The following is a 13,604-nucleotide window of genomic DNA, read 5'->3' as shown; positions in this document are numbered from 1 at the left end:
CAGTCATAGATGGTAGTATAATATATTGACAGATTAATGACAAAAACAAAATTGACATTTGGTCTGTCATGTTTGTTTCAAGACCGTTCGAGGTTAAAAAAAGAAAGCTGCTACCGTGAAATAGTTCTCATTATAATAAAATTAATTACAATATAAAATATTATTTTCAACAACGGACCTTAACAAAATAATTTCATATAAATACTTATTGTCTTTCTTTACTTTTATATACATATTTTTTAATAAACTATAGGTAAAATATTTAGCAAAATGCTGGAATCATGGAATCGAGTCGGAACTTGAAAGTTCAATATAACTCAAATAAACCCACGCTAGTCTACACGTCAGACAGACAGAATGTCAATCTGAAATCAATTTCTATCAATCGGCTTCAAAAAAGCTTGAAACATCCTAGTGCCTGTGTTTGAATCCAAATTTGAATACAGGTTTATTTCATATTTGGTCAAATTAAGAAATACAAGCGCAATGAGTAGTACCGTGACCAATTTATGCAAAGTTATGCTGTTTGTTTTAGTATTGATGAGTATAATTTCCCATGTAGTTATTGCAAGCACTGCACCTAAAAAATTGCAAATTGGAGTGAAAAAAAGACCTTCAGAGTGCCCCATAAAAAGCAGGAAAGGTGATCTACTGCACATGCACTATACGGTGAGCTTTTCATACATATAGATTATTATAATAATTAATATAATTATATTCTGAAAACTGAATATTATGTGAATGTTCCAGGTGTACTATAGTGATATTGTTTGATTACAGGGCACTTTAGATGATGGTACAGAATTTGACAGCTCAATTCCTAGGGGCAATCCTCTAACCTTCACATTGGGGTCCGGTCAGGTCATTAAAGGATGGGACCAGGGCCTCATGGGTATGTGTGAGGGAGAACAGCGAAAGTTGGTCATTCCCCCTGAGCTGGCATATGGAGAAGCCGGAGCACCACCTAAAATACCTAAGTCTGCAACACTCACATTCCATGTTGATCTCGTAAAGATTGAAAGAAAAGATGAATTGTAAATGCAATCTCTTGTCTGTCAATGTTACATCCTGTATGTAAATTTATGAGGTATCATTTATTTATGCTGTTTAAGTGTAGGTATTTATTTTCTTTATGTGTAGATGTGAACAATGATATACCTAAATGTAATTATTACTTTTTTTTACAATTTTACTGTAAACATTTTGGACAGATAACTAAACATTGCTTCAAATAATGAAATTTATTTTTTCTACTCCCGTACTTTTATTTGTCATTAAAAGGGTCGTGCACACATCTTTAAAACCCTATCTTAAAGTTGTCAAGACAAGTCTTTAGTCTATTCCCTAAAAAAGCATTTGTGCATACACGCAGTATCTTTTTGGCTCTTTTACGATACTTCGTGTAATGGCCACTTAAAAAATACATTGTTGCCTTGGAGGATATAATCAAACGGAGACGCCATGTCTGTAATTTTCTGTACAAAACCGTCTGCCGATTTTTGCGGGGGAGGGGAACGTCAAATGTATGCGTAACGTAAAAATAGCCATGTCAGATAAACGTCAGTCCATACATTGTGTATGACCGTTGGCCGCCTATTTTCGACAGAGGGGAAAGCCTGTTAATGGCTACTCCGTTTAGTTGTATCCTCCAAGATTGTTGCCAACCTTATAGTCGTAACACACTGTCGCACCGCAACGCGACCTTGGTTCGTCGCACCCATAAGTGAGAGCGAGAAAGAAATATATCTTTCTCGCTCTCGCTTATGGGTGTGAATGTCATATCGGACAAATAAGTGAACCATAGACATGTTTTTTTTAATTTCATTCATTCTTTTCCCGCTCGTACCCTCCATTCTTTGCTACTTCTTGAATATTGTGAATTTTGAATATGAATACTATTGTGCCTGTCGAATGAAAACTTAACTTTTGTGTAAAAAAAAACCGGCCAAGTGCGAGTCGGACTCGCGCACGGAGGCTTCCGCACCATCAACAAAAAATAGAGCAAAACAAGCAAAAAAAACGGTCACCCATCCAAGTACTGACCCCGCCCGACGTTGCTTAACTTCGGTCAAAAATCACGTTTGTTGTATGGGAGCCCCACTTAAATCTTTATTTTATTCTGTTTTTAGTATTTGTTGTTATAGCGGCAACAGAAATACATCATCTGTGAAAATTTCAACTGTCTAGCTATCACGGTTCGTGAGATACAGCCTGGTGACAGACGGACGGACGGACGGACAGCGGAGTCTTAGTAATAGGGTCCCGTTTTTACCTTTTGGGTACGGAACCCTAAAAACAGTGTGTCTTTCAAGTTAAAATGGATGAAGACAAAAACTTAGAAGAAATATCAGTAATAGCACAAGAATCACTAAAAACAGGTAGATACCGTAGGTAGAAGTCCACTAGATGACATGAAAAATATTTGTTTTTACAATTTTATTTCAAAGTAAGTGTTTGGTCGTAGAAAAAGTATTGTATGCAACGTTGTTTAACTGAGTCAAAAAATACTCGTGGCGTCTTTATTAACAAATTTCGGCTTCGCCTCAAATTGTTACTCATGCCACTCGCCTTTTTTGACTCCTCTTAAACAACGGTTGCATAAAATACTATTAAACAACGATCCAAAACCATATAATAATAGCCATTATGAATAGGGGATTATTTACGTTTTTTATTGAATACCTAAAATTTTGCGATTTAAAAAGTTACCGCGAAACGGTAACTTTTTAAATCGCAAAATTGTTCAACAACAACAACACTTCAACAATACATGTCAAGAAATGGTCAAGATTGTCAAGAAGCAGAGGGTCTACCGCGAACCACGTTCGACGTATTGCCTCCTTGTCACACTTGCGTACGAAGTTACAAGTGCGACAGAGAAGCAACACGTCGAACTTGGTTCGCGGTAGGCCCTCAGCACACTGTACACATGAAGTTATATTTTTTAAACTGGAGCGAGTTGTCACTTTTTTTGCCATACTAATTTGAACCTTATCACCGAGACAGAAAGTTGTTCGTACCAGACTAGAGAAAACGGTCCACTTGAGATAGAAAAACCCGAGCCCTGTGTCTCACTCGCACATGTTGCCAATGTTAAAAAGATACCATTGTGGTAGAAATTATATCAATAAACTACTGAATTTAATTACCTTCTTATACAATTTTAGTGCTTTATTCAGATTACAGTTCTGATATCTTTTAAGTAATTTGTAAATAATTATGATGCCAATATTATTAACTGATTAAACCAAGCGCATACACAGCAAAAAAAAACCTAAATTTTAGTATGATAGAATTTGTAGTAACTTTAAATATTAATTGGTATCCCCAACTTGATAACATTTCTTCAAAACACGTGAATGCGAAATTTCTTAAAAATTGTGAAGAAATGTTGTGTTAAAGGTTGTTGGAGTGAAATAATTGCTAATTGTGGAATATTGTTTCACAAGAAAGCCACAATTATTACATTTTACTATAAAAATACAAGACAACATTGTCAAACTCATTAGGGTGACTATGATATCGGCACGTTGTGAATCGGTCTCACAGAATTCTTATTATTAACGTAGGTAATGTAAAAGTAAGTTTACCTCAATAGGTATTATGTCTTTATTTCGGCATGTTTAATTTAAGATTTGTTATAGAATAAATTGCCAAAATTTAAAACCAAAGTGCATAACTCCTTAAATATTACAGACTCTCATTTATACATAATATTTTGTTACGGAAAAGGTGTGTCAAATTGTTTATATAATTAATATAATATATGCAATCGATTCTTTATAGGTAGGACACATTTCCGTCAATAGAAAAAAGGCACCAACTTTAAAAAAACGTCATATTTGCTAAACAGATCTTCAATGACGCTTACACTTAAAACAAGCAACAACGGTTGCACTCCGGGAGTGCCGATAGAAATGAAAACTCACCTCACTATGTTACCGACGCCCGGTAAAACGATACATACGTTTAGCGGAGGTATTCTATTTATTTATTATATATTATTATCATTCTCAAATAAGATCACACTTTTCATTGACATGTTTATTTACATACTGCCATGACAACGTCAAATTATTTGAACATAGGTAAAGAGTCTTGAAAAGGAGTCCGCAACATAAATGTCAAATAACATTGAGTTTTTCTTTATTGATTTAAATGCAATTTAAATTATGAGTGGCCACCTTACGGGGCTTCCGGTCACGTGATCGCCTTACGCCCCTTACGGTTACGTGATCGCCGTACGCTGTCTCGAGTTTATCATTTTTTCCTCACCTCAAAAAGTGCCCAGTGCCGCTAAAGAAGTTTTCACTTCAAAAAGCTGAAGTGGACAAAAGGGAAGCCTACCTTTATGAACATACCATGAGTGAGTGCGAAAGAGGCCGACTACAAATAAAAAAAACCCTGACTACTTAAAATTTCACTTTATTTACAAAATGACACACCCTACTGATATATTCCATGTTATGTTATCCTAATATCCCACATACAGATGTCTTATGGTCACCCTAATTAGAACGAGATGCAGGGCTCTAGTTTGACTTCTCATGTGGACACACTTTTTGGTCAATGTACTCGATCCAGTTTATTAACTCTAAATCCGTGACTGTACAACATAGAAGGTAGCATCCTATAGAAGTGGTCTACGCGTGCGTGCTTGGAGGATACAACTAAACGGAGTAGCCATTGACAGGCTTTCCCCTCTGTCGAAAATAGGCGGCCAACGGTCATACACAATGTATGGACTGACGTTTATCTGACATGGCTATTTTTACGTTACGCATACATTTGACGTTCCCCTCCCCCGCAAAAATCGGCAGACTGTTTTGTACAGAAAATTACAGACATGGCGTCTCCGTTTGATTATATCCTCCAAGCGTGCGTGCGTGCTACTATTGGTGCTACTATGACATCCATATTTAGTCTAGCCGTATAATCAACTCGTCGTTTTACCAAAAACAACCTACGTAATTTTGTCGGGTTATTTGTTACCCACCATTTATAGCTGGTCAACCAAATTTTGTCAGTAAAAAAAGGCGCGAAATTAAAATTTTCTATGGGACGATATCCCTTTGCGCCTACATTTTTCAAATTTGCCGCCTTTTTCTACTGACAAGATCTGGTTGACGAAGTATATAAACCAAATGTGAGACCAAAGAGCATGTGAGACTGTGACAAGGAAAAACAATAACATAGATGGTAACAATAATAGCACTTTCTCTGCTACTCCTACTGAAAGTTCGATGTGTGCATCTCGTTCGGTCATCTGGCCTCTCCAACCCGTTCATCTCTATATTAATTATACCTCTATGGCTTCAGCCTGTTTGTCATTACCAAACCATATGAAATTAAACCTTAATTTAAGGGTAGAAAGATCAAATTCAAATACAATGTAAAATATTATAAAGACAATAAAATTTTGACACTTAATCGTGGCGCATTGTGGTTCGTATTCTTATTTTCATCTCACTCACTCTCACCAGTTTCATCTAATTCTCTTTCATTTATTTTCATTCACAAGGGTACTGAGTACTGACGAATGTTTGTTGATAAAACGTGCAATTTTTATGTTTGTAATCACTGTGGTTATCGATCAATCTCAATTAGTGTAATTAGATATAGGAAGTGCAGCGGGTGAATAGAAGTGATAAAATGGTCAAGATAATATTCTTGCACCCGGACCTGGGTATCGGAGGAGCTGAGCGGTTGGTCGTGGATGCCGCACTGGCTTTTAGGAATAAAGGACACCAAGTCTCTTTTTACACAAACCATTACGATCCTACGCATTGCTTCTCAGAAACGAGAGATGGCAGCTTTCCTGTGACGGTGGTCGGGGATTGGATTCCACGTTCTATTTTTGGTCGTTTTAAGGCGGCATGTGCTTACGTGCGGATGATATACGCGGCAGTGTATTTAGCTTGGTATGTGATACCAGTTGAAGAACCCACCCTAATCTTCTGTGATTTGATATCTATATGCATTCCATTCTTGAAAATGGCGAAAGGGCCTTTCAGAGTAGTATTTTATTGTCATCATCCAGATAAACTGCTGTCCGAAGAAGGAGGGTTATTAAAGAAACTTTACAGGGCTCCATTGAATTGGCTTGAAGAGTTGACAACTTCCAAGGCCGATCAGGTTTTAGTGAATAGCAAATACACTGCTAGAGTCTACAAAGATGCATTCAAGAATATAAAAGAATTGCCAGATATTTGCTATCCATCAATTAACACAGAGTTCTTTAGGACAACATCCCCCATGCCTTTGAAAGAGGTTGTTCCTCTTGGCACTGACAAATACATTTTCCTCTCCATTAATAGATATGAGAGAAAAAAGAACCTTCAATTGGCTTTAAGAGCATTTGAGAATTTAAAACATATAGTTCCTGAACCAGATTGGAGCAGAGCACACTTAATAATGGCTGGAGGCTTTGACCCAATTAACCTAGAAAATATGGAACACTACATTGAATTGACAGATTTGGCAGCAGAGCTTGATATTGAAGATAAGGTGACATTTTTAAAATCACCTAAAGACATTGAGAAGGTGTCTCTACTGTATCATTGTAAGGCTCTTGTATACACTCCGTCAAATGAGCACTTTGGTATTGTGCCATTAGAAGCAATGTACTACTGCAAGCCTGTCATTGCCGTCAACAGTGGAGGCCCCACAGAGACCGTAGTGAATGATGTCACTGGCTTCCTGTGTGAGCCTACCAGTGAGTCGGTTGCACAAGCCATGAGCACATTGATGCTGACTCCCGACCTCGGAGAGAGGCTCGGAGAAGCGGGCAGAAAGAGATTTGAAACAAAGTTTTCCTTTGATGCATTTACTGATCAGTTGGATGGTATCCTCACCAGGGAAAGGCAGATTATTTCTGAGGCTAGGGCTATTGATTATGAACAGAAGAAACATAAATAACATACTGCCGACACTCATACAGTATGTGATCTTGTATGAGTGTTATATAACCAAAGAACTTAATGTATCAAGAAAATACTTTACCTAGTAGTTTTGTTTTTCATTTGTGTTAAAAAAAATTATCTTTGGTGTAAACATTGATCTTAAAACTTGTTTGAGTGTTAATGATACTTACAGTTTTGCTTTTTATGTATGTGCTGATTGATTTATTGATTGATTGATGTGTTGATTTATTTTGTTAGCTAAAGTAGCTTCCTTAAATTAGCCAAAATGTTTTAATAATAAATATAAATTCTGTACAATGCTAGTTGTATGTAATAGGAAATGAGTTAAATGATTAATGTTCTATAATTATCTAGATCCATAAATCTTGTTTTATACTAATTATAAAACTTATTCTGCAATGCAAATGCATAAATGTAGCTTGATCACTTTTACAAGCAAAAAAAAAACAACATTGTGTCCTTTTGTGTGTGCTCTCAGTAAAGCACTGTTCATAATTTTTTTATATCTACTTATGTGAATGTTAGTTATGTGAAACGTAAACAGCATTTAGCACAAGTGGCATTTTTGATTAACAGTAAGTGAAAGGGCGTAATAAATTTCTCATTTTTTAATGTCTCTAAAATCAATATATTGTTGTAAATATTGTAATAAATGTTTAAGCAGTTCATAAGTGTTTCTTTTATGACACATTGATGTTTAAAAACTTTTACTTATCCTATATTAGAGCTTTGGTAAATTATACTGTAGACTATATGTGTGTATGTTATGTATGTGTGTAGATTATTAAAAATATATTTTTTAATATTCGCGTGAGGGTACCTAAATTAATGAAGGAAATAAAAACAATTATAATTAAACAACAATCAAAATAATTTATTATAAAAAAACTTCAATCAATAATTGTTTTGTCTATGGTATTATACACTTTTTCCACGCGTTCCTCCGGTAAGGGGTCCATGATTTCAAATTGGAGGTCATACTGCTGGTCCAAACCCATATAAGAATCGCTCATAACATACACAGTGTAGATGATGCGACCTGCAAAACAGAATGACATAAAAGTACCTATATAACATTCTATGGCATGGTTTCTACAATTTTTTTAGCAGTTTAAGTCTGTGATGTCTAATCCGATACAATAGTACATTATTGTCGAGGCTCGGAAGTAACTACTTGCTGACTGAGGATTCGTTTTAAACGGACGACCTTGGGAGTCCGTTTAATTGAATCCGAAGCCAGCAAGCCTTCCAGACGATGACTATAGTGCTTTTCTCAAAAATGGTGCAATATAAATATTAGAAACAGAAAAAAGTAAAACCATTGAAAATATTTGCATAGCCGCCTTTTTATTTTTTTTTATAAAAAAAAATAGAAGTGTATTTTTCTGCTGAAAATACGCCAACTTATTTGAGACACCTAAATAGTCGCGGTACCAACATTATAATAATAAGTACTGATCATCTGTTTGGCTGTTTAATGGACCTATGCCTTCACTTGATATGGCCATTTCAACTTTTAAAAGGTTTGGCACTCGATAGATAATGGAATTTGTATGCAACATTGCAGTCCCGAAATCGAGACGGCAATGTTTTTAACTTTTTAATTTTATGACTGACCATAAAATACGCACTTCGCGACCTATTTTTTAACGGGTAACGTCGACTTTGCCGTCCATTTTTGAGAAAAATAATAAGTAAGCACCATTCCAAGCATGGGTACTAGCTAGGCGGGAATTACAAGCGCTAGTTATTATGAGTTGGCAGTAGTGTTGAGTCGCTCACTCGTGAGGCACCTCATTTGTACCACTCATTTTGTTAATTTGTCGCAGTACTTCGTACCGCAAAAATGTCTTACTTCACTCCTCTATTCATTTTACTTGATTCTAAAATTATCTTTCTCCTAAAAGTTCTATTCTTAACCTCCAGAATTGCACTCCAATTAAATGTTACTATTTATTTATTTATAAAGGAAGTGATGAATACATAAATATGTATATACATTAAATATTTTTGTCGCCGTTGGAATTAATGGAATAGTCGACGCTGAAAATATGCTAGTACCTCACCTCATTTGAAGTAAGACATTGTATTGACACCTCATTTTAGAAAATGAGGTACTCATACAAACTCATTTTAAATTGATGTCCTACCCATCACTAGTTGGCAGTTCCCTCCCGAAAAGTAATCCTGTTGTGTCAGGAGAAGACCATCCGTTCAGTAATTGTTACTCGCCACTAATGTTGGTGTAGGTACCTCTATAGTTCGGCGTGTAGAATGTGATTTGCGCATTGCCCCTGGCCGGGAGCCGCTTGAGCGCGTGCAGCTCGCCGTGCTCGATGGTGCCGAGCGTCAGGAACCAGCCCTCGTTCTTGCCGCGCGGGAAGCGCGGGCACAGCACGTTGTTGGGGTTGCCGCCGCGGCGTTGCATCGCCACCATTAGCGTGTATTCCTGGCGATGAAATTAGATAGAAATTTAGAAAAGTTACAAGTAACTTTTGAGACCATTCGCCTGGTCAGTTTCAAGTCATTGACGTATATCTCGGGACGGGCCTTACGGGCACTAAAAATGGTACTAGTTCAGCGGGGTCACTCACGAATTCGAGCCAATCGCGCGCGTGATGCGAACTATCAACCAATCGCGCTGTAGAGGTGTCACACTGCTGAACTGGCCCCATTCATGCCCCATTCTTATTGCCCGTAAGGCCAGCCCTGAGATATACATCAATGATTCAAGTCAGTTGCGTATTGTACCTGTTCAGCGTGTAGCGGTATCCAGTGGTCCCTAGGTGGTGGCTGCCTCAAGAGTTTGTCTTGCTCACCATCTGCATCGAACCATAACCCGCGCACCGCTAGTTTTAGGTCCAGGGTCGGGAGATCACATATTGCCTAAAAAGATCGTAAAAATTTAAATGATTATTCCAATAATAGACGACCAAATAATTTTTAATTGCGACATTTTTACTAAAACCAAGGATGGTATTCGACCAATTTCTTGAACCGATGTGTATTTGCATCTCACATTTTGCTTAATGAGAGAGTGAGACGCAATTATATTGGACCTAGAAATTGGACAGGTGGATTACCATATTGATATAATTAATACTTATACGATATTAGCTGCATCTCAATCAAATATGATTCCCTCTTTTATTTCAGCCTCTGGCAGTTCAAAGTTGGCAGTCAATTAGATATTTATTACTTTTATTAGGTAATGAAAATCGGAAAGCAAAGTATAAGAGCTTATAAAGACGAAACAGCGTATCTGAATCTACATTGTAAAATTTGTACAAAATAAATATAAGACTAGTCATATGGCGACTGAAGCAACTCTTAGTTTAAGTTTAATATTTTTATATTATAGTAATTTTAATTTTATATGGACTTATTGTCTGAAATAAAGTGTTTTTTTTTTATACTTTCTGAAAGGCTTTGCCAAGCTTTGCTAATGTTTTATAACTCTTTATACAACGAATTTTGACGACGTTTCGCATGTTACTTGGTTTCCTATACTCGTTGGTCATATGTCAGAACATGTAGAGGAAGCGGGACTTTCCGTGTAACAGAAACCATCATAAAAGGCTTCGTCACAGGCGCGTTTTCCGGGCGGCGCGTGAGCGGGGCGTGAGCGTTTTATATGTAAAAGCGGCGCGCCCCGCTCACGCGCCGGCCGGAAAACGCGCCTGTGTGACGAAGCCTAAACACGACGAGGGTAGCGGCAGCCGTACGACCCCAATTTCATAGATATACTGCAAATCGATGTACAGGTTAGCCGTTTGGCACACGCATACTAGAGGTCAAAACAAAATTTTTGACCCGCAGTTCCTAAAAAAAAAAATCCCTGCGGAGGGGAGTGACAAAACATTTTTGTTTTTGTATGGAAAAGAAAAAAATTTTTTTCAGAAACGTGTCTTGTGTGGCATATTTTTAGAATCGCCTCAAAAAGCCCTTTCATATGATGGGTTTCTGAAAAAAACATTTTTTTTCTATACAAAAACAAAAATGTTTCGGCACGCCCCTCTTCAGGGAATTTTTTTTAGGAACTGCGGATCAAAAATTTTGTATTGACCTCTAGTATGCGTGTGCCAAACGGCTAACCTGTACATCGATTTGCAGTATCTTAAAGTGAACAGGCTAGACTAGGGAGCTAGTTTAGAGTAAACGTATCAAAACTTACCCTATGGATCTGCTCAATCTGATTCTCCTCAAATTCCCTCCTCAAAGGCTTGGCCAGCGTTTCATAACTCTTTATACTCGCGTGCTTCAGCCCGTTGAGCGTGTTACACGGCTTCCTGGAGTCGTTGGACATGTTGGTGAACATGTAGAGGTGGTGGGAATCCACGTGGGGTAGGGTGGTGAGGGGCGAATCGGACGGCCAGCGCGCTTGCACGATGCATTGCATTAGCATCTGGCACGAGAGGCAGACGGACAGCCAGCCGTTTTCGGCGGACGTATCTATCATTGCCTGGAAATAATTAAAACAGTAACAAGTAGAAATGAGATAAAACAGCCAAAACCGTCAAATACAAAGACATATACATATTTTTAACATGCCCTCGCCGCTACTCTGAATACCTATATCTATATAAATTTATAGAGTAGCGCTGCACTGGTCGTTCTTTAGGTTAGTATAGGTTTAATTTAAGGTACTGATGGAAGATCAGCGCTGTGGTCTCCGCAGCATTTATGCTGAGTCAGCACCTATTCTGTACCACAAGACATGACCCTCGACTAATTTAAAGAATAATATTGTGTATTGTGTAATTTTTACTTTTTATTTTCTCTGTTTCTTGTCTTTTGTTTGTGTCACGAAGAATGTATGTTGTGGTTGAATAAAGTTTTTATCTATCTATCTAAATACTACATTTAGAAAACTATAGTTAATGATAGTTATAAGTTATAACCCTTAGTAGTTGCAATTTTGAATACCTTGGCTGGTAATTATTTTTGGTCGCGTTGTGTTTGGATTTGATTTTTATGTAAATTTTTGTTGCCCGTTGCCCGCCGCTTACTAGTACGTTCTGGGATCCGAGACTCATAATTGAGTTCTTACCGGTGGCTATTTCGATATCGTTTATCGTCCTTATGACGATATATATGCGTCTCGAAACCATTATAGGACATGTTATAGCTGTATAGGACCAACCTGTAAGATCCTAATAGTCTGGTCGAGCACAGACTTGGTGTCGGTGAGATAGTCGGTATTGGGCAGCGTGAGGCGCGACATGTGCGCTTGCAGCAGCAGGAACGCCTTCACGTTGGACGAGTCGAGGGACAGCGGGTCCACCGGCAGCCGGCACTGCTGCGACAGCTCGCTGGAAATAAGTTCTTATTGTAATGGGAATTAGGGCTTCATTAGCATGCACAGTGTAGTACTAGGAGCTAGTTTCACGAATACGTATTTAAACCCAGCATTCACATGTTATTTTCGTAAATTTATTTCTGGCTTATAACTTATAATGCAACGATATAACTATCTCCATCACACTTGTGATAGCTTGATGGGAATATGGATAAAAAAAAATTGCAACAAATTTGTATTTTAATTTGTGGGCTGCGAAGGATTCGATTATGGATTTGTATTGCCCGCGATTCCTCTGGCAGGTCGTGTTATGCTGGGTTTATTGGCATCAAAGGTGCGCCAATTCCAGCTAATAAATTTAAGTAGTAGGTATGTGAACTGGCTCATCGTCTCAGACTTAGGGCCAGATGCGTAATATTAAATAGTTTGTTAAAATGTATAGTATTGAATAGTCCATCTAGATTATTTACTAGTAACTCACCCGTTAAGCACATCTTCGTTATGTCTCACGGGTATCGTGGCGTACTCCTCGCAGTCGCTGAGAACGCGTAGTAACATGTCAAAGTCCAAGTCGCCATGTAAAGATTGGCTGAAGTGAGCCATCGTTTTGTGAGACAAGTAATAGTAAGAGGCAATACGGCCCATCCATGTTGTGTGGAGTGTACGTTGGTCCTGTGAATAAATAGTAAATATATTTAATTACTCATTATAACCACATACCTACACTTTAATTTGAATAAATTAGGAGACAAATTCACTTATTTGGTGGTTTATAGGAACAGCCTTAGCAATTTTTTTCATTTATATTCAGCAACGTTCAATTACTACAGCTATAATAGCGACTGCTTATAAATTTATCACGCAAATGCTAATGCAATTTGGTGAAAGTGAATAATTTCTATTGAAGAAGAAGATACATGTTTTTAGTGCAAAATCCATTCAAATTTAGATCATATCTTAGATCCTGTTCTTCAAGTACCCGTTCTTAATTAGTATGTTAATTACATAATTTGTACCTCTTCCATTTCCACACAGTTGGCACCGCTCAGGGCATCGAGCGAAGTCTGCACCAGATTGGACAGATAGTAGTTGATATCCTGGGGCTCTAGGCTCTCCAAGTTGTAGTACGATGGGTTCTTCAGTAGCCGCCGGAAGAAATACGTCCATGTCAGGTAGTCGAGGATGTCCTGCTTTGATTGCACAGTACCTGCGTGAAAACAAAAACACAAAGAGTTTTGAAGCAGCCAGGTATAGGGTTGTTGACACATGTTGAATTTTATAACGAAATCTAGTTAAATACATAGAAAATGAGCAATTTATCACAATATACTGAAAACTTTAAAAAAAATATGGGAATAATAAAGTAAAAAAAAAAATTTTTA

The 13,604-nt window shown here is 37.5% G+C and overlaps 4 protein-coding genes across 4 annotated transcripts in view; 3 read left to right on the top strand and 1 right to left on the bottom strand.

Moving 5' to 3' along the window:
- LOC134647389 (uncharacterized) overlaps positions 1–13,604 on the top strand; it is a 251,895-nt gene that overhangs the window by 25,934 nt on the left and 212,357 nt on the right. The window lies entirely within an intron of this gene.
- Positions 420–1,044, top strand: LOC134647549 (peptidyl-prolyl cis-trans isomerase FKBP2). Its single transcript, XM_063501906.1, has 2 exons — positions 420–669; positions 781–1,044. The coding sequence occupies exons 1-2, from the start codon at positions 487–489 to the stop codon at positions 1,036–1,038; spliced, it is 441 nt and encodes a 146-aa protein (XP_063357976.1). The 5' UTR covers positions 420–486; the 3' UTR covers positions 1,039–1,044.
- On the top strand, positions 5,528–7,018 carry LOC134647281 (alpha-1,3/1,6-mannosyltransferase ALG2). The gene has a single exon (XM_063501566.1). It carries the CDS (start codon positions 5,653–5,655, stop codon positions 6,916–6,918), a length of 1,266 nt encoding a protein of 421 aa, XP_063357636.1. The 5' UTR covers positions 5,528–5,652; the 3' UTR covers positions 6,919–7,018.
- The window catches only part of LOC134647620 (activating signal cointegrator 1 complex subunit 3), a 49,137-nt gene continuing 43,309 nt past the window's right edge, over positions 7,777–13,604 (bottom strand). The window contains exons 32-38 of the mRNA XM_063501981.1: positions 13,239–13,429; positions 12,704–12,894; positions 12,067–12,235; positions 11,098–11,385; positions 9,675–9,809; positions 9,177–9,372; positions 7,777–7,962 (exon numbers count right to left, since the gene is read on the bottom strand). Of these exons, the coding sequence (XP_063358051.1) occupies positions 7,814–7,962; positions 9,177–9,372; positions 9,675–9,809; positions 11,098–11,385; positions 12,067–12,235; positions 12,704–12,894; positions 13,239–13,429 (1,319 nt within the window). The 3' untranslated portion in view covers positions 7,777–7,813. The remainder of the gene's footprint in view (positions 7,963–9,176; positions 9,373–9,674; positions 9,810–11,097; positions 11,386–12,066; positions 12,236–12,703; positions 12,895–13,238; positions 13,430–13,604) is intronic.

The sequence above is a fragment of the Cydia amplana genome, chromosome 1, assembly GCF_948474715.1.
Source record: "Cydia amplana chromosome 1, ilCydAmpl1.1, whole genome shotgun sequence".
NCBI lineage: Eukaryota > Metazoa > Arthropoda > Insecta > Lepidoptera > Tortricidae > Cydia > Cydia amplana.
The sequence above is the reverse complement of the archived record's forward strand: the minus strand, read 5'-3'. Positions and strand labels throughout refer to the sequence as shown.

What these genes read in the sequence shown, in the direction of transcription:
- LOC134647549 (XM_063501906.1), top strand. Translation starts at nt 487, where the DNA reads ATGAGTAGTACCGTGACCAATTTATGCAAAGTTATGCTGTTTGTTTTA. An exon ending in TACTGCACATGCACTATACG is followed by an intron (nt 670 to 780) that starts GTGAGCTTTTCA and finishes GTTTGATTACAG; the next exon opens with GGCACTTTAGATGATGGTAC.
- LOC134647281 (XM_063501566.1), top strand. Translation starts at nt 5,653, where the DNA reads ATGGTCAAGATAATATTCTTGCACCCGGACCTGGGTATCGGAGGAGCT.